General features: G+C 45.8%; 1 protein-coding gene across 1 annotated transcript; it reads right to left on the bottom strand.

Moving 5' to 3' along the window:
• Nucleotides 1-324: 324 nt before the first annotated feature.
• LOC121460533 (adipocyte plasma membrane associated protein) lies at nt 325-19,544 on the bottom strand. Its single transcript, XM_041670991.1, has 9 exons — nt 19,387-19,544; nt 15,572-15,688; nt 10,911-11,026; nt 7,047-7,139; nt 5,795-5,911; nt 4,548-4,722; nt 3,929-4,063; nt 3,332-3,524; nt 325-1,413 (listed from the first exon to the last, which is right to left on the bottom strand). Exons 1-9 carry the CDS (start codon nt 19,476-19,478, stop codon nt 1,204-1,206), a joined length of 1,248 nt encoding a protein of 415 aa, XP_041526925.1. The 5' UTR covers nt 19,479-19,544; the 3' UTR covers nt 325-1,203.
• Nucleotides 19,545-20,720: the final 1,176 nt, after the last annotated feature.

Raw genomic sequence — 20,720 nt, 5'->3', positions numbered from 1 at the left:
GAGAGCCAGTCTCTTGAGCGTTCGCACGCAGGGAGAAAAGAAATGTGTGCTGACAGCAGAGGGTGCCGACAGGAGAGAAGGCCAACACCAACTTACCTGGGATGAATCAAAAGGGGGAGGGGCCACTTGAGGACCCTGGGAGCCCTGAGGGGTCCCCTAGCTTCAAGTCTAAGGAAATCAGAAGACTGTTTGGCCCTAAAACAATACCCTTACCAAAACAGTTTTCATACTGACACTGTTAAACAATTAAAGCAGAAAAATAGAAAATTAAAGTGAGAAAAAACTCCCAGGCCACTTCATCAAAAGGAATAACCAGCAGCAAAGTGAGATTTATATTATTTATTCTTATCAAAATTAAGACCAGTGTATAAACATACTTGCCAAGAAATAAATAACTCTGAGCTTATGACATTAGCACAAACATCACATCAACAGGCCGCTCCTCACATTTGTAGGTCTAAAGGTAAGCGTCAAACTATAAAAAGGACATTTTGTAAGCACCCTGTGCAGGGATAGGCTCGCTGGGTCACCCAATTCCAGTGGAGGAGGCAGTCACAGAAAGAAGCCCAATCCTCTCGGCCACTGAAACAGGAGTCTTGAAAACGCTCTGGCATGAGAAGAGGCTGAGTCACAGCATGCAGAGGCTCGGAGGGAACCCCTTTACTGTGGAGGAAGATCCAAGCATTCTCACACATCTCACATGGCCCTGAGAACAAAGTTTCAGCTTGCGTGACCCCAGCCAGCAACCTCAACACACCTGCACCGGCACTTCCATGCCACCCCCAAAAGCATGACCCCACTTCAGAATGAAGACACTGAATGTGGCAGCCAGAGCCAATTGCAGCAGAAAGGTCCCTGCATAGTTGATCCCCTACTCTTATCACCAAACCCTGAGCCCTGGGACAAGTGTCTGAAATCTTCCAAGCCCTAGAGAATTTGTGTACTTAGCATTATTTTTGTAGAGGAATGGCTTTCCATGAATTGTCTTCTCCGCAACAGATACACTTTCCCTCAAAAAGTGACATCAAGTCCAGGTGAGAGGCACTCTTGGAGACCCACACCTTCTCCAGGTTGCAGCAGCTACCCCCACACGTCCAAGGACTAGCAGGAACACAGGGACAAAGCTATGTCCATGGTGCCCTCCAGGCCGATGGAGGCTGATGTGATTCCTGGCATGCACAGCGGGAGCAGCTGCTGGGCTGGCTAAACGGACTGGAGGCTGAGTCTGCAGATGAAGGGGGATCCAAAGGAACCCAAGTACAGGTGTCCGTCATGTTCATGGGCCTCACTCACATAGGTGACCACCAGTCCGTCAGGATCATGTAGGCTTCTCCGGAAGGCACCGCTGTCACTGACTTCTAAGACCAGGCTATACCGTGGCACAAACTTCATCACCGTCTCCTGACTGAAGAGCTGGAAGAGAAATATCAGGGAGAAGAGCGTATCTTCTGACTGCGAGCAACTTACCACACAACTTCCCATTACCTAAGAGTAGCCGGCATCTGGGGATAGGGAGGTCACACAGGGCAGGGGCAAACTCCCATGCGGATCAGACTAAGAAGTCAAACCTGCATAGGGACAGCAAAGGCTTAGCTAACCACAGAGATGCAAGATCACATTTCAAGAGATCACCACACTGAAGTCAAGCTGAGAACCATCTTTGCTCACCAGAATACTGGGTCAAAATCAGTACAGCTTAACCCCAAATCCTCTAGTTGGGCTTAAAATACTCAAAGAGTATAAGAGGCACTAAATGGGAGTTTTTTGTTTTTGTTTGTTTGTTTGTTTTGTTTTTTAGTTTGGTGCCTGTCCTAGAACTAGTTCTTGTAGTCCAGGCTGGCCTCGAACTCACAGAGATCTGCCTGCCTCTGCCTCCTGAGTGCTAGGATTAAAGGTGCGCACCACCACCGCCCAGCTGAGATGGGAGTTTTAACAGCCTTTCACAGTCACAAAAACGCTGGGAGGTTTAAGCGAGCAAGTCCATCCTATGATATCACCTCTTCCTTAAAGCCTGGTCTGCAGTCCTGTGGGCATGCCCCTGCACAGTGACGGGCTGAGCACCTCTGAGCACAGCTACAAACATTTGCAGCCTTGTGGAGCTCAGGAAAAGCTTAAGCAGAGAGAAAGACCCTGGAGAGGAGCAACCTGTGTAGAGTTAGGACTGGGCTGAGTCTCTCAGGGAGGACAACAGCTATAGCATGGCTGTACTGTGGGGAACTGGTTAAACAGTAAACACATCTATCCATGGCAGCAAGCACCTGTAGCCCCAGCACTTAAGAGACACAGGCTGGTAAAAATGAGTTCTAGTCGAATCTAGGCAATTATGTAGTAAATCCTGTCTCAAAAACAAAAATAAATACATGCAAGATAAGGGGACCCAAGCATCTCACTAGAAGACAAGGAAGGTACAAAGATGGGGGGAACTAAGAAAACTAGAATAAAGCCCACAGGGCTCAGTTATACTACAAGTAATCTGCATGAACTATGGCTTCAAAATTTAAACTAGTAGGATAAATGAATGTAGGTGCAAACATACGCTTGTTTCCTAGCTTGGCCCTGAAGAACCTACAAACAGTGTTGACCAAAAGGATAAACACTTGGCACCCAGAAGCCCAAGTACTCCCCCAGAGAAATGGCCAATTCCAGGACAGAGAAAAATGCAATATAGGTATGTTCATTCCTCAGAATTCAAACATTCCCTTCTGGAGGGGAGAGAGGGGCTCCTAAGATCTGAGAAGCCAAGGAAAGTCACGAGGCTCACAGGGTAGGAGGAGGGCAGAAGCAGGTTGAAACAGCCATTGTAGACGGACAGAAGCAGGACTAACAGGCAGGGGGTGGCTCTGAAGTCAGGAAGGTGAAGAGACAAAAACACTCAGAAGCAAGGAAAACGGAAGAGAGGACGGAGACTCAAATGTTTCACCTTGTATTCTAGGCTAAGGAATAAAACCTGTTTATAGTACTAGGGGAGTCCTTCTGTCAGTAAAGTGCTTACCACTCAAGCACCCAAGTAAAAAGCCAGAAGTGGCAGCACACACCCAATGCTGGGGACATGGAAACAGGAAGAGCCCTGAAGCTCAAAGGCTCGACAGCCCTGCCTACCCGATGAACCCCAAATGAGAGACCCTGTTTCACAAAATACAGTAGACAGTTCCAAAGGACTGACCCGTATGGTTCATATCTAGCCTTCACACACATACATGTACTTAAAGTAGGTATGACAGATACCAAATATTCTGACTACAACTGTAAGTTTGAGTGCTATTCAGGCCAAGGGAAAGAGACCATCAGACTCATCTCCATCTTGCTTTCTGGAATCAGTTTTCATAATTACCTTAAAAATCATTCTCTTAATAAAAGGCTTCTCGGATAAGAAATCCAACATGGAAAATCCAGGGTTAGCACGAATTGTCGCAGCAGCAACCCAGTACCCGCCTGAGCTGCTGGGCCGGATATTGTCAGGAAATCCAGGCATGTTCTCCACAAACATATCTGCCCCTCCTTTCATCAGGCCAGACACATAGACTCTGAAAAACATGCCCAAGTAGGCAATATACAATAGAAAAAAATTTAAGGAAAAAATTTTAGGCAAGCACAAAACTGGTCTTAGTTCAAATATTCATACGGGAAATACTATCCATGCATCTGTCGTGAATGCAAGCAGAGCGGCTGGCACACATCTTGAGGACCACACAGGCAGGAAGAACCAAAGCCCACCGTATAGGGAAATAGACTGCAGGCTACACAGACGCCATGACATCCAGACACACTCTGGACTGTGAGCCTCTCAAAGGCTGGGGCATGAGGAAGGAAGCCCACCAGAGAAGGGACCCGACGCATTCCAGACACTTATTCACCTCGCTCCTATCCCGCCACAGCCACAACAAGCTCTGGAGAAGAAGCAACAGCTCTGTTGATACCACACACACACCTTCGTATCCTGGCCATGGTTGTCTCGGCAACCAGAACGAAGTCTTCCTCAGGAGACAGCTGAACGCCATTAGGGAACCGCAGCTGGTCCAACAAAACCTTGACTTCTTTTGTCACGGTATCATACTCCAGCAGGCTGGGGAAGGCCCGACACCGCAGTCACAAAAGGGAAGACCTGAGACCTCCCATGGGCTTGGGGAAGGGGAGAGTGACTCAGCCTCCCACTGGAGTGATAAAACCCAAGTCAGGGGTCTGTATGGACCTGATCCCAAACTGGCTAGTAAGGGCTCTTCCTGTCCACACTAGATCCTGTATCCCTTTACTGACCAGAGAATTAGGTCAACACAGTGAGGGTCAACACACCAACCTTTAGGGGCATGACCTGAAGCTTAGGCCTGCTGGGGGGCCTCAGCCACTCTGTCCGGAACCCCTATGGACAGACTTCACTGTACTTGCTCTAGAGAAGGGAGATCACCTGACTCCAGAGCCACCACGGTCTTCTTCCTAGACGCTGACACTGTGCTGAGACCCTACTATGGCTTCCAGCAGAAACAGGGTCTGTTGCCCGCCACCCGTGGCTAATCTACTAGCTGAGGGGAAGGCCTGAAAGAAAGACTTGCCGCCCGTCATCAGTGCCCTCCATCACCAGGAACAGGTAGTCCCGCCTCTGCCACTTGCTGCTGGAGTCGGTGAAATAGATCTTCCTCCCATCCCGAGTGACGGTGAGATCATTCACAAAGGACATTTTCTTGCCCTCGATGGGAGTCTCAGAGGACAGCAGCAGTTTCACCGCACCTCAAGTTACAGAAACAAAAAAAAAAAATCAAAGATGTGCTGTTATTTTAGGAACTTGTTCCTTGATAATGTCACAATGTTAATCAACCCAACCAATGTCAAGAGAAAAAACTAAAATGAGCCTTTCTAGTCCCCAGTAAGAACAGTTATCAGCCATTACACGGAAATCTTATTTTTTAAGATGAAACTTTACCAAAGGCAGATTATAAAGATGAAGACACATTTTTAATTGATAACAATAAACTTTTTTAAAAAACTATTAAGAGTAATATGTAAAAAAATCTAGTACTAGGTCAGTTGGAGAGAAAAAAAGTCAAAATATTCTATTCATCTGCTTTTACATTAAGCAGCAACAAAAGTGAGTTTTTCAAACTAGCTAGGAATGAGGGATACAGTGCAGTCCTAGGCAGGAGAGGAAGAGATTGGAGGAGGGTTTAAACTCAGTAACTGGAGGCCAGCTAGGGCAATACAATGAAATCCCCCCGTTAAAAACTCAAATAGCAGAAGGGACATATATTGAGTGACAAACTTCCTAACTACACTATTAGTTAACCTTGTGTAAGAATCCACAGGCAAGGTCCACTTCCCTACGATGTGGAAAAGCAGGACGAGAGGCCATATAACCTCCCCAGTCTTAACCACCAGAAAGTAGAGACCAGCCCCAAGCGCAGATCCTCCATGCTGTCCTCCATGGAGAGAGTACAAAGCACATATTATAATACCAGTTCTGGTAATATCATGTCCAGTGTGGGAGAGAAAGGAGAAGGAACTGTCTAAGGGGGGGAAAGATTCTCAAACAGGAGGCTGAGGAGTAAAAGTTGTCAACTGAACCCTTCTGAAAGGCAGTGGCTGAAACAGATGCCGAGAAAAACTGTTCAGGGATCAAGGCAGGCTCAGAAAGGGAGCTCTCTGCTGGCCAACACAAGTATCTGTAGGCAATACTCATGCTGTTAATGTAGTAAGAAAACATGGCAGTTGTCTGTAGACTATATTTAACAGCCTTATTAAACATGCTTTATGTGTACACTGTTTGAAAGAGTTGAAAATATCAAAGAAACAAGTTGTCACATACGTTTCTGAGGATTCACTTCGAATAATCCCTTGTATGCATCAACCACAAAAAGAGTCCCATTGGGCCCTGCCCGGATGCCCAGGGGTCTTCCACAGGTAGGTTCATCATCTCGGGTTTCTAGGAAGATAAACAATAGGAATCGGCGGCCGCTCCAAGATTCTACCTGTGCCCTCTTCAGTGTCCAAGAATCTCTTCCATACCTCCCTAAACAGACACCATGCTCTACAGAGCAAAAAGACCACAGCGTTAGAAATGGACCTGCCCCTGCAGCAGCTCACTGCAAGATGTTTGGCATGGGTGCTTACTGTAGGTGCTACCACGGCGTGTACTTACAGAATGAGCACACTATAAGGTGCAAAACCCACTGCACCACAAGGGGTGCTCACGGTCCAGTGCTCGATGGAGGCGCTGAGTGCGGGTGTTATGTGTGCGGTGGAAAGGAGAGACGGAAGAAGTAAATACAGAGTGTGAGCATGGGTGTCCATGGACACAACGCTTTCTAAAAAGGTCCCCGTTGAAACGGTAGACAGTACTTCTCAGAGGACCCTAACTGACTTTTATTTTGATTTCATATGCTTATGCTTCTTTTATTTTGAAACGAAAATGCATCATTTTTATAAAACATCCCAGCTATCAAAAATAATAACTAGGCTATAAATTGTAGTGGTAGAACACTTGTCTGGTAAACAGGAAGTCCTGGATTCCACCAGGATACCACAAAAAAAAAAAAAGAAAGAAAAATTTACAGTAATTAAAAAAAAAAAAACAATGGTAAGAAACCTGTGGACCAGTTTTTAAACAATGTGATTGTCTGCTCATCCTTTCCAAGTGTAAATGATTTAAGGGTTCTCAGACTTGACTAACACAATTGAAATCCCTGAGGAGCTACTAAGGAATCACATGTAAGCCCCCGACAGTCACAAAGCCCCTGCCTTTATAGAAAGCAGCACCCACACCCACAGCAATGAACAGCTGAAGTTCCCACAGGGCAACCAGAGACTGAATGGAAAGAGGAGGGGGTACAGCACCAGGAAATACACAGCAGGTTCGTAACCAAAGCCCAACTGGAAAGCTAGGACACCAGAGTCACTACCATGGACTCCACTGGACACTCTGAGGTCAAATGACCACCTGGCAATAAAAAATGGAGGCAAGACCAGTGTGTCCTATCTGCCAAATGGTCAGCAGTTTTCCATGAAAGTGACATCCAGGAGAAAGGGACAACCTTCTGAATGATGTGTCACCAACTTACTGCAAGGGCCTGAACCAAATCGAGCGATGGTCTCCACTTCCCCATTTTCAAGTTTTACAACTCTGCCGTCTGCTGTGCCAGTAAACATCACATCTGTTTAAGAAAACAGAGAGGAAGATCATGAAAGGGCTGGCTGAGAGCTACGGCCACACTCTCTTCTGTACAGCAAGCAATTTGGTTGTATTTCAACAGCCAGAAAGGAAACAGCAATTCTGAAGATGAAGGAGAAATGATGTATGGGAAATTTTTAAATCCTTAAAACTTAAAATAACAAGCCAGCAGTGGTGGCGCACGCCTTTAATCCCAGCACTCCCAAGGGTGTGGCAGGCTGATCTCTGAGTTCAAGGCCACCCTGATTTACAGAGTGAGTTCCAGGACAGCCCAGCTAGGGATACACAGAGAAACCCTATCTTGAAAAAACAAAATAAACAAACAAATAAATAAATAAATGAAGTAACAAAACTCTGGAGGCTCCCTCAAAGGATACAACTGCCCAAAGCTGTACAAAGGCTGTATGAACAGACCTATGTGTGTTATAGAAACTGAATAAATAATTAACAACCTTGCAAGACAGAAGTATCAGTCCCCAATCAGCTGGCTCAATGATGAATTCTCCCGTAAGAAATTACAGCCAAATCTCTAAAATTTGCTTCAGAGGACCAAAGTTGAAATAATACATCTTAACTCATTCTCTGAATTACAACTTCTGCACTGCCCTAAAGACATTAAGAGAAACTACAGAGCAGTATCTCACAAACATAGATCCAAGAGGTTTAGAGAGACTGTATGTTTCTGATGCTGCAACATTCTGAAAGGCAAACAATGCAGAAATTCAAGTCACTAGTAGATGAGAGTTAAAGAGGGAAGGAGAACACAGGTGATTTTAGGATGGTGAAAATATCTTCTACGATGGCATTATACAAGTGTCCAAATCCACAGAGCTAACAATGCTAAGAGTGAACCCTAATTTAAAAAGACAGTGGGAATAATCACCCATTATGGTGGGAGATAGCAACAGTAGAAAGGCTAAACCTGTGTGCTGAACCTAACACCATTCTGATAAAATCTCTACTTTCTGTTCCGTTACTGTAAGTCTAAAACAGATCTTAAAAATAGTTTGCTCTGGTCAAAAGCCCAAGGCTGGGGAGCTACTCACAGGTTCTAGAGGGGAACCTACTATTGTTTTAATAAATAGAAATTGTGTCAAACTGCCTTCTAAGTATGTATGTTTATACACACAGATTAGCGCTGCCCTCAGCCTTGGCCAGACCTTTCCTTTGCAGCGGATGACGGCTAATGCTGTACTAGTGTTAGGAGTCTCAACTGTTCAGACTGCAGAGTGCTCAGCCCTCAAAAGTCATCCTATTACATCCTAAACATCCCAGAAGAGGGGACAGAAAGAATGTAAAGCCACAGGATGAAGGAGAATGCTGTGAAATGCTTTCTTCTGCACGCGGCACGGCTGCTGCATTCATGAACTACAGTCACCTTCACAATCACGGACGAGGGAGGGACTCAGAGTAATTCCTTGCGGAGATACTGCAATTGGTGGCTGCTGAGGGGGGGAGACATTTTCTTCAGTGATGCAGTTATGCCGCCTACACTCTCTCTAGGAAATAACTCCGCCAAACTCTTTAGGAAGCCACCCTAGTTAAGCTCAGTGTATCATTTAAAAAATAAATAATAAAAACACTATCAAAAATATGTGAAAACATCTTCCCAACTCACTGGGAAGAACAAGGCATTCAGTGGGAGTGAAAACAGGAGAAAGAGGGTGAAGGCGTAAAAATGGCATATATACATGTGTGTGTGTGTGTGTGTGTGTGTTTGCAATTATTAAAGAATAGTAACAATAAATATACAAAACTGGAACCATTTTGAGCATCTTTGACAGAGAGTAAACAAAGTAGGTTTTACAAATGTTGGGAGCCTGCAGTCTAGTCTTAGATCAGCATATGAATGCCTATCCAATGGGTTTCCTTGAGGTAAGACCCATGGAGATAGTTTCTCACTTCGCAAGGACCAGTTGACCTGGGGCAGCACAGAACACTGCTGGATTTGCACGGATTGAAGGCTCTTTTCTCTTTCATTATGTTGTTAATTCTTTTGGCAGTTTTTAGTTTCACTTCGTCACATGAAAACGAATGTGACAGCTGTAATTTTCCCTGGAAATTCTGTCCTTTCTTGAATGTTTTCCCCTAAGACTTAGCAAGGGCTAATGCTTCTCAAATTCTTATCTGCAATTATTAATTGCAAGTCCTAATCCAGAGAACTTTTCTAACTCAATAGAGGCAGTTAGGACGATTGGGTCATGCTTTCATAATTGTTCTAAGGAAAGGCAGATAACACCACCTTGTGGAGAAAGGGATTCAGAACAGTACTGGCAGGAAACAATGGTACATATGAGGACACAGCACCTGGAACATTAGCCCCGCCTCACAATCTGGGAAGGTTAAGGCGATGCATACACAGAAAAGGGCAAAGGCCTCGGGGACACACAGTGCCCACTGTTGAGGTTAGGGGCCCTGGATACCAAGCATATGGAATCAATGGTGGGACGTAGTATGTGGCAAGAGGAAAAACTTCAATGCAAACTGTGGAATGAGCAGACCTACCGTTACCATATACAGGAGCTTACACTGGTGGAAGAATAATGGTATGGTGGGATGGGAAAAAAAGCCTTGTCAAAGTCTGCCCTTTATAACTTATGCCAACTGGCACAAGAGCTGCAAGAACAGGATGTGCCTAGTTTGATATTTAGTTAAGCTTGAAAAAATGTTAAACTCTCTATCTGGAATGAGGCTATGTAGGAGGTGAGAAAATGTGTTTAATAAATAAACTTTGAGGTTAAACAAACTCTCAAGGTTCATCCTGGACTCCTACCTGCAAGAATTCAAAATTCACTGTCTAGAAAGAATTTCTGCACTATTTCTGCTACAGAAGTCGATATCAAAGAAGTAACAACTGCTGAAAAACATTTTTAAAAACAGATAAAATAAGGTACGCTAATTGATGGCTATTCTCCTTGAGCGCCTTCCTGAGGTAGTCAGCACCTGCCAGTCTCCCCCAGGATACTCTCCAAACAAAGCTGCACCAACAGCAGCAGCAGGTGTTCTGGGTGCCAACTTGTAGTTCACAACCACAAGAATAGAAGCAGAGAGGTCCCCTTGGGTTCACACCAAAAATGGCACCCAGTACACCCAGCTCCTCAATATGGAGAAAGGGAGAGAGCAGAACAGGTGCACTCACTAATGCAGTGAACAAAGACCACCAAGCAACACTTCCTAAAACAGATGGGTTCCGTTCAGTGAAAACAGTGAGAACCACTCCTCTTCACTTCGAAATAAAACCTATGCAAAACAAAGACAAGGTAAGCAAAGACCTAGGGTGCTGCCAAGTAACACCTATCTAACTAAATAAATGAACTCGATGGCAGTGTCTGCATTGGCCTTTTGCCTCCTCACAACACTGAGCACAAGAAAACATTCTGTGGAAACTTAACTCAAAATTACTCCCAAGTAGCCCAGCATGGTGGTATGCACCTTTAATCCTAGCACTCAGGAGGCAGAGGCAGACAGATCTCTGAGTTTGAGGCCTGGTCTACAGATAGAGTTCCAAGAGTCAGAGCTACTCAGAGACACTGTGTCTTAAAAAACAAAACAAACAAATAAAACATACAAAAATGGAATGCAAACCAGACAGAGAGAAGAAAGTGAGTTGCTCCCTTGAGATGTTCACAATTGAGACACAGCCCAGAGCTCCCCTACCTGGGAGCTGTGTGCAGCTGCAGCTGATCCCACTCACCCTGAGTAACAGCAGCCTGGAAACCAGCCAAGTGCATTCCACAGATCTCTGTTTACTTACCCCCAATATTTACCAAGGACTCTGGCCCACTAAGTTGGTTCTCAAATAGCCTTTCTGCTTGTCGCAACTTTGTATTTGGTTGCAGAACACCAAACAATAAAGGGGGTTCTTTGAAGCTGTAAAACAATACAATTGCAAGGATTGAAGCTGTAAAACAATACAATTGCAAGGATTTGTGTGTTAAAATAGTCATGAAAGAAAACATTTCCTGAGGACCCATGGCATGTCTATCTCCCTGTTCTGACACACAGATTCCTATAACACCCTTGAATATCAGAAAAATAAAGGTTAAGGGGGAAAATTCAAGAATATCAGGAAAGATTATAGTAGGAAATAATTGTGAAAATACAAATATTGCATGCCCCCATACCTCAGACACCCTGAGGATCTCAGGACAGATAGACCTCCTCACACCCTCTGATACAGAGAGCCCTCTAGCGAGTACCTATAGCGTGTGCTGTCTGCCTGACACAGGGAGGGCTCTGCCGACCTTCCACAGCTGATCACCTTCTTGCTTCACGTGTAAGGGAAGAGAGGGAGCAAGCCACAGAACAACATCCAGAGCTTGTGACCTCACACAGGTACATTCTGCTGAGCCCTGGACCATCCTCCCCTCCCACAGAGCAACTCCAGCAACTTTCCTCCAAACCTATCCCATCCACAGGCAAAAGTGCCATAGTTCCCAGTTACTGCTCAGGCCACTTTTAAAGAGAGAGGACTGCACCGTCCTCCCAGGTCCTCTGCTGCCTCTCCCGGCCAGTGTCTTCTCCCCTCTGCTTCCCATCTCTACAGTCTATTCTCAATCAGGCAGTTCACAGCACAGCGCCTGCCTGCTGATCCCTGCGAATGTCCCTTCTCAGAACCAGAGTCCTTGGAGTGGCTTCTTATGCTGCCCAGGCTGGCCCTGTCACCTCTGCTACCTTGTTTCTTCTGTTCCCCATGCCAGCCCCCTTTGTAGGGTCTTGAGCACCAGATATCTTTAGTCCTTAACTCTCCCATAAACTTCTTTCTTCCTTTGTGAAGGCTACTCTTAGCACCCAACTTAAAGTTTGCCCTCCCTTGCCCTGGCCCCACTCCTGCTCTTATCTTCCCATCACACTTATTGCCTTCTCATGTACTTTTGGATTCAGTTTTCTGGTGTTTGCCTCTCTGGCCCACTAGAAAGGATGCTGTGTGGACCAGGGATTCCTTCCTGCTTCCCTCTGCTACATCTCAAGAACCTGGCAGACACGGAGTTCCCAATGCACACTGCTAAGGAGGAGGAAGAGTAGTATCCCCATCCTCCCCACAGCCTTGCCATTCAGCAAAGAGAGGCAGCTGCGAATGTGGGGGATAAAGCACTCTCTACTCTGCCTGCCTCTCAGTTCACAACAATGTACTTTACTCTCTGTTGCCACTTCTCACACCCCCACACCCAGATTAAACTGTCTCTTCTTTCTCCCTTTGCTCAGGCTCTCAACCATGGCTTTCTACCAGCAAAAAAAGACAAACCCTTTCAGCTGTTTAACTAGGAAGTTTCAGTGCCTGCCTGCTTTGGCCAAGGAGTTCAGTTCGGACCCTGACAGGCCCAACCACCAAGCTGAGCTCGCAAGGCAAACCACGTTTGAGCATAAACCCTCCCCCACCTTGGCTTAAGTCCTTCCACTCAGGAAGTTCTCAAGAAGCATTTGCATGTTTATCCCTGTCCACAGGCAGCCTGAGGGCAGTCCCAGTAGGGAAATAATAAGAAAATTTAAAGCCAGGCATAGTGAGTGCCTCATGCCTCTCATCCCAGCACTCGGGAGGCCAATGCTGGAAGATTGCCACAAGCCTGAGGTCAACCTGGGCTAGCTACAAAAGGAGACTTGGTTCAAGGCTTGAGGGCAACAAGGACAGGAACAGGCAGACTTGGATACAAAAAGGCAAAAAGCAAGCAAGTAAGCAAGGTCCTCATAGCAGTAGTTGGCAGCAGAGGACAACCACCAGGAAGCCCAAATAAGACGTCTTGGGGCCTCACCTGGCTAGCCAGGCCACAGGCATCAGTTAAAATCAGACACTAGGTCATCCTTGAGTCTACAGCTGTACTGTTCCTGTCGTGATTTATCTTTCTGTTGGTGGTGGTGTAGTTTCTCACCAAAACCGTGTGTGCTCTCTCCTCTGGGATCAAGCTTACGGAACCCCTTCGCGGCTCTGTCAGCTCTGCGCTGAGTCTGTACTACACAAATGTCCACGTTCAGGACAGTCCTGCGCCATGCCATCTTAGATCTTTGCTCCACAGCCTCCACTGCAGTTTACAGCCCAGGGCCTGGGAAAGCAGATGGGTTTCTGCTCAGAAAGGAAGGAAAGGAATGCTTCCCATAGAGAATACGAGTGGCTCTAGCTATCGAAAAGATAAACTTAGCCCTTCTTGCCTCACCAGGCTCCCCTACAGCACTACCAGTGCTCACCTTGAACACCTTCAAATCCTCACTGAGCTGTTTCTCTGCCTGCCACGGCCACACACCCCTTCTCAGCTAAGTTTCACCGCCATTCTTCCCACACACAAACTGGCCTTCCCTGAGAGCAAAGGATTTCAGTCACCTGCTGTGTGCCGCTCCCCTTCACAAGGCTGGCTCTAACCCAGCTTCTGATCACCATTGCGTGCACTGCTAACTCCTCTGTCTTAGTCAAGGAGGCCTAGGTCAGTTCTGCTGAGAGCAGAATGACATAGTTTTCTACTTGTCAGGGCCTCTGGTTGGGCGGTGGCTGCGCACACCTTTAATCCCAGCGCTCTGGAAGTAGAGGCAGTCAGATATCTGTGAGTTCGAGGCGTGCCTGGTCTACAGAGCTAGCTCCAGGACAGCTAGGACTATTATACAGTGAAACCCTGTATCAAAAACTAAAAGAAAAAATGAAAACTAAAAACAACAAAAAACAAAGGGCCTCTGACCTCTGAGAAGACTACCGTAAGTCCTTAAGCCTGAGGCTCAGACAGGAAGTGTGAAAGAGTACCCACTAGTAACAGATAATTAGAACCAACCCTGCAAGCTGGCTAGGCCAGCATTCCCTCTGGATCTAAGATGCAAGCTAATCCTATGCTCACGGCACTATACACCTTTGTTTGTGGTCAGTGAGTATTTGGGTTTTGGTTTTACAGTGTTCAGGATCAGACTGAAGGTCTTTGCATTTGCTAGGCAAGTACTCTATCCACATCTCCCAGATCCTTCAGTTACTAAAGTTTAGTCATTCTTTCTTTTTAAGATTTATTTATTTATTATGTATACAACATTCTGCCTCCATGTATGCCTGCAGGCCAGAGGAGGGCACCAGATCTCATTACAGATGGTTGTGAGCCACCATGTGGTTGCTGGGAATTGAACTCAGGACCTCTGGAAGAGCAGCCAGTGCTCTTAACCACTGAGCCATCTCTCCAGCCCCAGTTTAGTCATTCTAAATCCAACAAACAGGTGACTCTTGCCCTCATGTCCACCTCACATCAGAACTGAGTCCTCCCTTAGCTGCTGAACATGTTTTAAGTAAACTGATTCCAGTTTAAAAAATCTTAATAAAACCCAACACATTATTCAGTTGTGTTTATTGTCTTTGCTCCATAGTTAGACAAAGCTCTGTATGATGTTCTGAACGTTTTACATGGAGAACTAACTCATCTAAACTAAACTTCAGACTTTACTGCCAGGAGTATCTCCAGGGGGAACCAGGAGTCTTCAAAGGCTTTTGGCATGATGACTTGGAATTTCACTATTGCAGAATCTATGTGAATTCCCTAGGTGAATTTGTCAAACTTACTCAACCAAATGGAAGAGCTAGGATTTCCTTTGATTTCTAAAGGTGGGAGATACAAAAATATTAAGAAATTAGAGGTTAAGGAATTGAAAGAGCTCCTTCACAAAAACCTCAACCTACCTTGTTCCCTTACTCTCCAGGCCAAACCACACAACCCTTCTACAAGCTCCAAGTTCAGTGTCAGCAAACACCACACAAGCCTGACTGCCCCCTGTGATCACAAACATGACTACATGGTAAGGGGTTTTCACCTCACAGACCTCCACTGGTGAATTATAACTCAGCAAAAACAGATACTAATTACACATCTTAAAAATTAATTATTTATAAAAGTTACATAAGGTGATTTAAATCACTGCAGTGTGCTTCTGATGCTTCAAATGAGCTAAAATCAGTTACTTCTAACGCTTACGCTTCTTTAATTCTGATTTTCGTAGCTGGTTTCTGTCACAATGACAGAGACGATTTCACACATATTGAGTTTGTTATTATTCAGGCATCTGTACTGGCTCCCCTTGGGGTCCTGGCAGGATCCGTCCTCAGCTGCAGCCACTAGGAGCACCTCCTGTGAACATTCACTATGTTCCTTTTTAAAAGGTGGGCCTTGCCCACCTCCCATTTCCCTCCCTCTCTCCCCCTCTCACCCATTACTCTTGTCCCCAGAGACCGATCTCTGCGCCCCCTTCTCTGCCCCTCTTCCAATAAACTTCCTGTTGCACAGTGAGACTCCTTCCCACCGTTTCTTTTTTAAATCATAGCAGAGTTATAACTAATTCAACATGAAACTCAAATGCTAAAGAAATAGAGTTCTATACATAACCAAGTTCCAAACCACAATGATTCTATTGCACACTCCTACTTGACGGGGGGACCCTTTCCCAACACTGCTGAGCACTTACCTGAGAATCTGGGGATCTATGGGGGACTCCAATAGCATCATAGCTCCAAGCAGGGGAATGACAAGGGAAACAGCCAGCATCAAGAACGTCATTCGGAAAACTCTGCCACTAAAGGAGCTGCCAGAAACAAAACAGAGTGAAATTCAGCACAGCCACACAGTGACAAACCTGTCTGCTCTGGAGGCCTGCTCTGAAGCACAACCGCTCACCCAGTTTCCCCACTGCAAGGTCACTGGCCTTGTGATTCATGGCTTAACTTTAGTGGTTTGTCAATCTTGGCAGATAAGACTATTTCTTTGTGTACAATCTTGCAGCTGTGTGCAATACTCTGGTCAGTAATACTCCACATATTCTTTCTTTTAACAAAATTTCAAAAGAAAATCTCAAAGAATTGATGAATACAAAATGCAATGGGAAAGCCAGGCACAGCTCACAATCTGTAACACCAGGACTTAGAAGCCCAACAAGGGAGGATTTAAGTGTAAGGCCAGCCAGGACTACATCCCAAGATTCTGACTCAAGAAAGACAGGACAGACTTGCAATGATGCAATGAACATAGTCACATATTCACCTACAGAGAAGATGAGCAAGAGGGGGTATGTAAATTTTTCCTAAGGAAACAGGAGTCCTGCCAACAGAGCCCCTAATTTCTCAAACTTTTATACCTGCCCATTTTAGGAAACAAAGGAAATCCTTGTGCTTCCTTTGGTGGAGCTCAGCATGTGTTCCTAGAGAATGCACATAGATTCTACAGCTAAAATTCCAAAAAGCTTTATCAGCCTAAGAGGTACCTCTGGAATCTGGGCAGCTTCCAGACAAATGACGGGAATGACCAGACCTCCTCACACGCAGTATCAATCTTTCCTGAATTCTAAAAAGCAACAATCTTTAGCTTCTTGCTACAGAAACTTCATAGAATCATTATCTGCTTATATAAATTGTATTGTAAGTTTACTAGCCACTTAATATCCAGATTAACTGAAGAGGGAGGGCAACAGAGGATAAAGGCTCTTGCTGCCAAGGCTGATAACCTGAGTTCAATCCCCAGAACCCACATGGCAGAAAGAGAGAACAACATGCACACTGTGGCACGGATGCCTAACACCTACACATTCACACATTTACACACATATACACACATACACACACACACACACACACAGACTTTTTTAAAACCAGGTTAACTTAAGCAAAAAAAAAAAAAAACAAAACCCTAAAATCATAAACTTCCAAGAAAGTTTCTGTCTGTGAAATTTAAATGTAAACTTAACTTCAAATTTCAAAACCCTTAACCTGGTGATTGAGAGCGTGTGATGCTCTACTTGAGTCACTGTCCCTTCACATCATGGTAAAAGGTCCAATTGTGTCCAAAATAAGTTGAGCCAGGACTCAACACAACAGTGCTTATAGTTGCAAAAGTAGCCAAATTCCAGAAATGGCAAGGAATGGGTGTCCCACGTCTCCCATCTTGTCAAGATCTGGGCAAGCACCTTCTATTATTTTCTTTCTGTGGTCCTGGTGATAGAAGCCAGGGCTTCTTACATGTCAGGCCAACACTCTTATCACTGAAGGACATCACTGGCCCCTTGAAAAAGACTTGCTGGGATCTAACACTACTAGTTTCTTACAGTTAACAGGATCAAAGCTGGAGAAGAATTTAGAAGCCCCCTGTTGGGTGCTCCCAACTGAACACTGTTCACAGTTTTGTTTGTTTGGTTTGGTTTGGGATTGGGGTGTTTGTTTAAATACTTTAAACAATGCCTGGAGATTCTGGTCTATGGGTCCAGAGTGGGCCTGGAAACATATTTTCCCATCAGTGTTCTTATGAGGAGCTGGACATGGTTAATCTTATTCAACTTCCGCCTGGACTTCATTATCCAGCTTCTACGAGTATTTTTGTTGGTCAAGTTTTAAGAAAACTCGGAGCACCATTGTCCAGTCTAATCTGCCACGATGATGAAAATAAAGCAGGCACTGACTAGGCATAGCTACTAAGCACTTGAGATGGAGAGGGTGTGTCACATAAATGGGGCAAACTGTTCTTGCACACTTATTCTGCACTCACTTATTTTGGCCTAAGATTAACATTTTGACCAGCCCTCCTCACTACTAATCCTGGGAATTCAGAGTCCACTTCAAGCCCTCCATGTTTTCTCCAGGTGTCTTTCCTCCGAGCCTGTGCACCTGCATAAGTTCAGCTTAAAGAAAGAACACCTCCAACTCTGCTCTCACTCACAGAACACCACACACTCCTAGCCTATACTCACATAGTCAGGAAAGCTGGCAACTTGTTTTCCAGGTGCCGCTTGAGCAACCTACTTGTTTGTCCAAATTTCTTAAGAAGGGCCTAGAGCAATACTTGCTCCCTTGAGGGGATGGGTATACTGAATTGCCTGCAGTCCCTATGAAAAGGTCACAGTCAAGTGATGCAACCTGTTTTGACAACTTACAAAATCCTCGGCCATTTCACCAGCCAAATCTAAAGGGCATTCTCCAACTCTCTCTGTATTTGCACACCAGACCACAGGGCCTTGAATCAGAGAAAAAGACACCAAGAATCCAAGAAGGAACTGTGAACTCGGTAGGAAAAAAAATCTATAGGCTCCAAATCCAAGGGGTACAAGCAACCTTGGGTGTCAAGAAGCACAAAAGCCCAAGAGCAACAAGTCCCATGGTTTAAAGGAGGAAACCACAAATGCGCTCCTTTTCACACTCCTTCCTCCTAGGATCACTTCTCCTTCTTCACTGCACCTGAGCAGGGCACTCAACTGCTCTATCCCTTTTCCTGGTTCTAGTTTCCACAGCCAGGCTTGGTCGCTCCTTGCTTGGTTACACCGTTAATAAGTAATTAATTCGCAATATCTACAACTAGCAGGGTGAGCAATCTGTCCCCAAATCTACCCACATTTAGCAAGGGGAATCCTAGAAAATGGGACCTCAAAGCAACCTAAAAGGCTGGTCTCCCTAGTCAAGAACCACGCTAGCACTTCCCCGTTCTTTCACAAACGTCTTTCCAAAGCCAAAGCATGGTCTGTGTTTATCTTATCATCATTAGTCAATAGAACCGACCATCAGCAGCAGAAACTGTCTCTCACCCAGTACGTACCACACGCCTCATCACACTGCTAGTGACCAAGTAAATACTTCCAGCATTTCTATCACATAAGCTAACTGCACAACTTCGAGGCTGATATAGAAATTCACAACATGAAATTCACGTCACAAAACTGGAAAGTGATTTTTAAATGTCTTATATTAAGGTTTAAGGAGCATGCTTCAGCTTTTAGCTAATAGAACATTCTTTAAAAAAAAAAAAACTGAAGGCTGGGGCAAAAAGGAAATAATCATCAGTAACTACTGTCCCTATCAGAAAAACTGCTAACAACGTCATGTCGGTTCTCTACTTCGCAGCGTGGAATACACACTATACACACTACGTGGCGGCAGTAGGTGCAGAAGAGGAGCTCCGCAGGAGGGAGACATCCGTAGCTTTTCTGACTTCCCTTCAAGGAAAGTGAAAAATGGGAACACAAAAGCGGCAGGCAGGGCAGTGGCCAGGTGGCTGTCCCGGGAGTACCAGAGGATCCGACAAGGGCAAGTCGGGAAAATGCCAAATGGCGATGGCTCCAGCAGCTGGGGTGCGAGGAGGGACAGGGAAAGGCCGCAGCAACGCGAGGGCGGACAGCCCGGGTGCGCGAGACCTCGCCCCGCAGATGCGTCGCGGAGGTCAGAGCCCTGGTCCTCGGTCAAAGTGGGGTTAATACAGGGGGTTCTTGTCCACAGAGAGGATGGTCCCAGTCCAGTTCCGGCCTACCTGCCCTCCTTGACCTCCGGGGCCTGGCCATCATCCGTGACGACCTGCGGCCGCGGGGGCCGGCGCTGCCGCAGCCCGTCTGCCTCGCTCATTCTGCAGGTGTACCACGGACTCCGCCGCCTGTGCCCGCAATGAGCGGAGCGGCGCGGTGGCCAGAACCGCCCCCACCGGACGCGCGGAAATGACGTAGCGCCTAGCGACAGAGCTGCATGCCGGCCCCGCCCCTGTCGGGAGATTAGCACGGTCGGGCGGCCCAACCTTGGCGGATGGGGAAGGGGGATTTCTTCACCCCACCAAGTCTGGGTGCCGAAGCCGCAACCAGGGTCTCCCGCACCTCTGAGTGTTGGCCTTGAGGTCCGCAGTAACACGCATGCCACTGATTTTTAACGAGTTGTGTGAAAAATTACGCGTACGTCTTCTTGGAGTGCAATAGTCCCCACCTAAAATCGTTCTTTCCTGAAACGATTTCCAGTATTACGAGTCAAAAATACTCCAGGAGTTGGGGTGCGCAGACCACAGGTAAAGCCCCCCCCCCTTTTCTGGAACTAATGGGAGTCTGACTTCAATCAATATACATTTTAATACAGTGATGAGTTTAAAAGAAGAACTTGACCTTGTGGACGGGGATATGGTAGTAAGATCGGGAGGAAAAGGCAAGAAGGAGAAATGTCTTCCAGGCAGCAGAAACCAAGTCCTGTTACTTAGGCCACTGGGAATGATCTCTAGGATACACGTGTTCAAAGTGCAGCAGCTGAAGTTTCCTTGTTGCACGTGGTTTTGCAGAAACAGGCATGACGTTATCTTTTCAACACTAGATGGCGCTAGAATGCCATCTTAGTCGTCTATTTTCCTTCTAGGTTGAGGAAGTGGAGATTCTTACACTTAGTAAGTGTAAGAGTTATATAATTCAGGCCTAGGCACCATCATTGAAGGCAGACAGTATAAAAATCGTATCGTGGGTAATTTTAACAAATGCTGTGTGGTCTGGAACCTTCCTGCTTGCCTGGATGGTTTACCATTTCTGATTCCAAGTCTCTGACCTTGTCATATTCTTTTTCCTTATGATACATTTTTCTTTCACCTCCACCTAAGCCACTTGTTTCTCGAATTCTAATTGTTCTTAATAATAAAAACCAGGAGTCAGATAATTGGAGGGGGAGGGGTTGAAAGACCAGAGAACAGAGCAGCCAGCCACTAGTTCTTACCTCTACAAAATTCTCAGACCAAATAGGGTATCCCGTCTCAGACTGAATGCCTCTCTACGAAACCTCAGACCGAATCCTGAGCTCCTGTCTCCTCTGGCCTTATATTCCTCTCTCCACCCAGCAATATCA

The sequence above is a fragment of the Microtus oregoni genome, unplaced genomic scaffold (genome assembly GCF_018167655.1).
Source record: "Microtus oregoni isolate MIOR12 unplaced genomic scaffold, Mior012 000020F_ref0000438, whole genome shotgun sequence".
Taxonomy (NCBI): Eukaryota; Metazoa; Chordata; class Mammalia; order Rodentia; family Cricetidae; genus Microtus; species Microtus oregoni.
This window is presented reverse-complemented; position numbering and strand designations above follow the sequence as displayed.

Excerpts from the sequence above, each read along its gene's own strand:
- LOC121460533 (XM_041670991.1), bottom strand. The coding sequence starts at position 19,478 with ATGAGCGAGGCAGACGGGCTGCGGCAGCGCCGGCCCCCGCGGCCGCAG. Across the intron at positions 4,723-5,794 it reads CGAAGTGAATCCTCAGAAAC|GTGCGGTGAAACTGCTGCTG; the intron begins GTATGTGACAAC and ends CTGTAACTTGAG. Across the intron at positions 1,414-3,331 it reads TTAAGAGAATGATTTTTAAG|CTCTTCAGTCAGGAGACGGT; the intron begins GTAATTATGAAA and ends TTTCTCTTCCAG.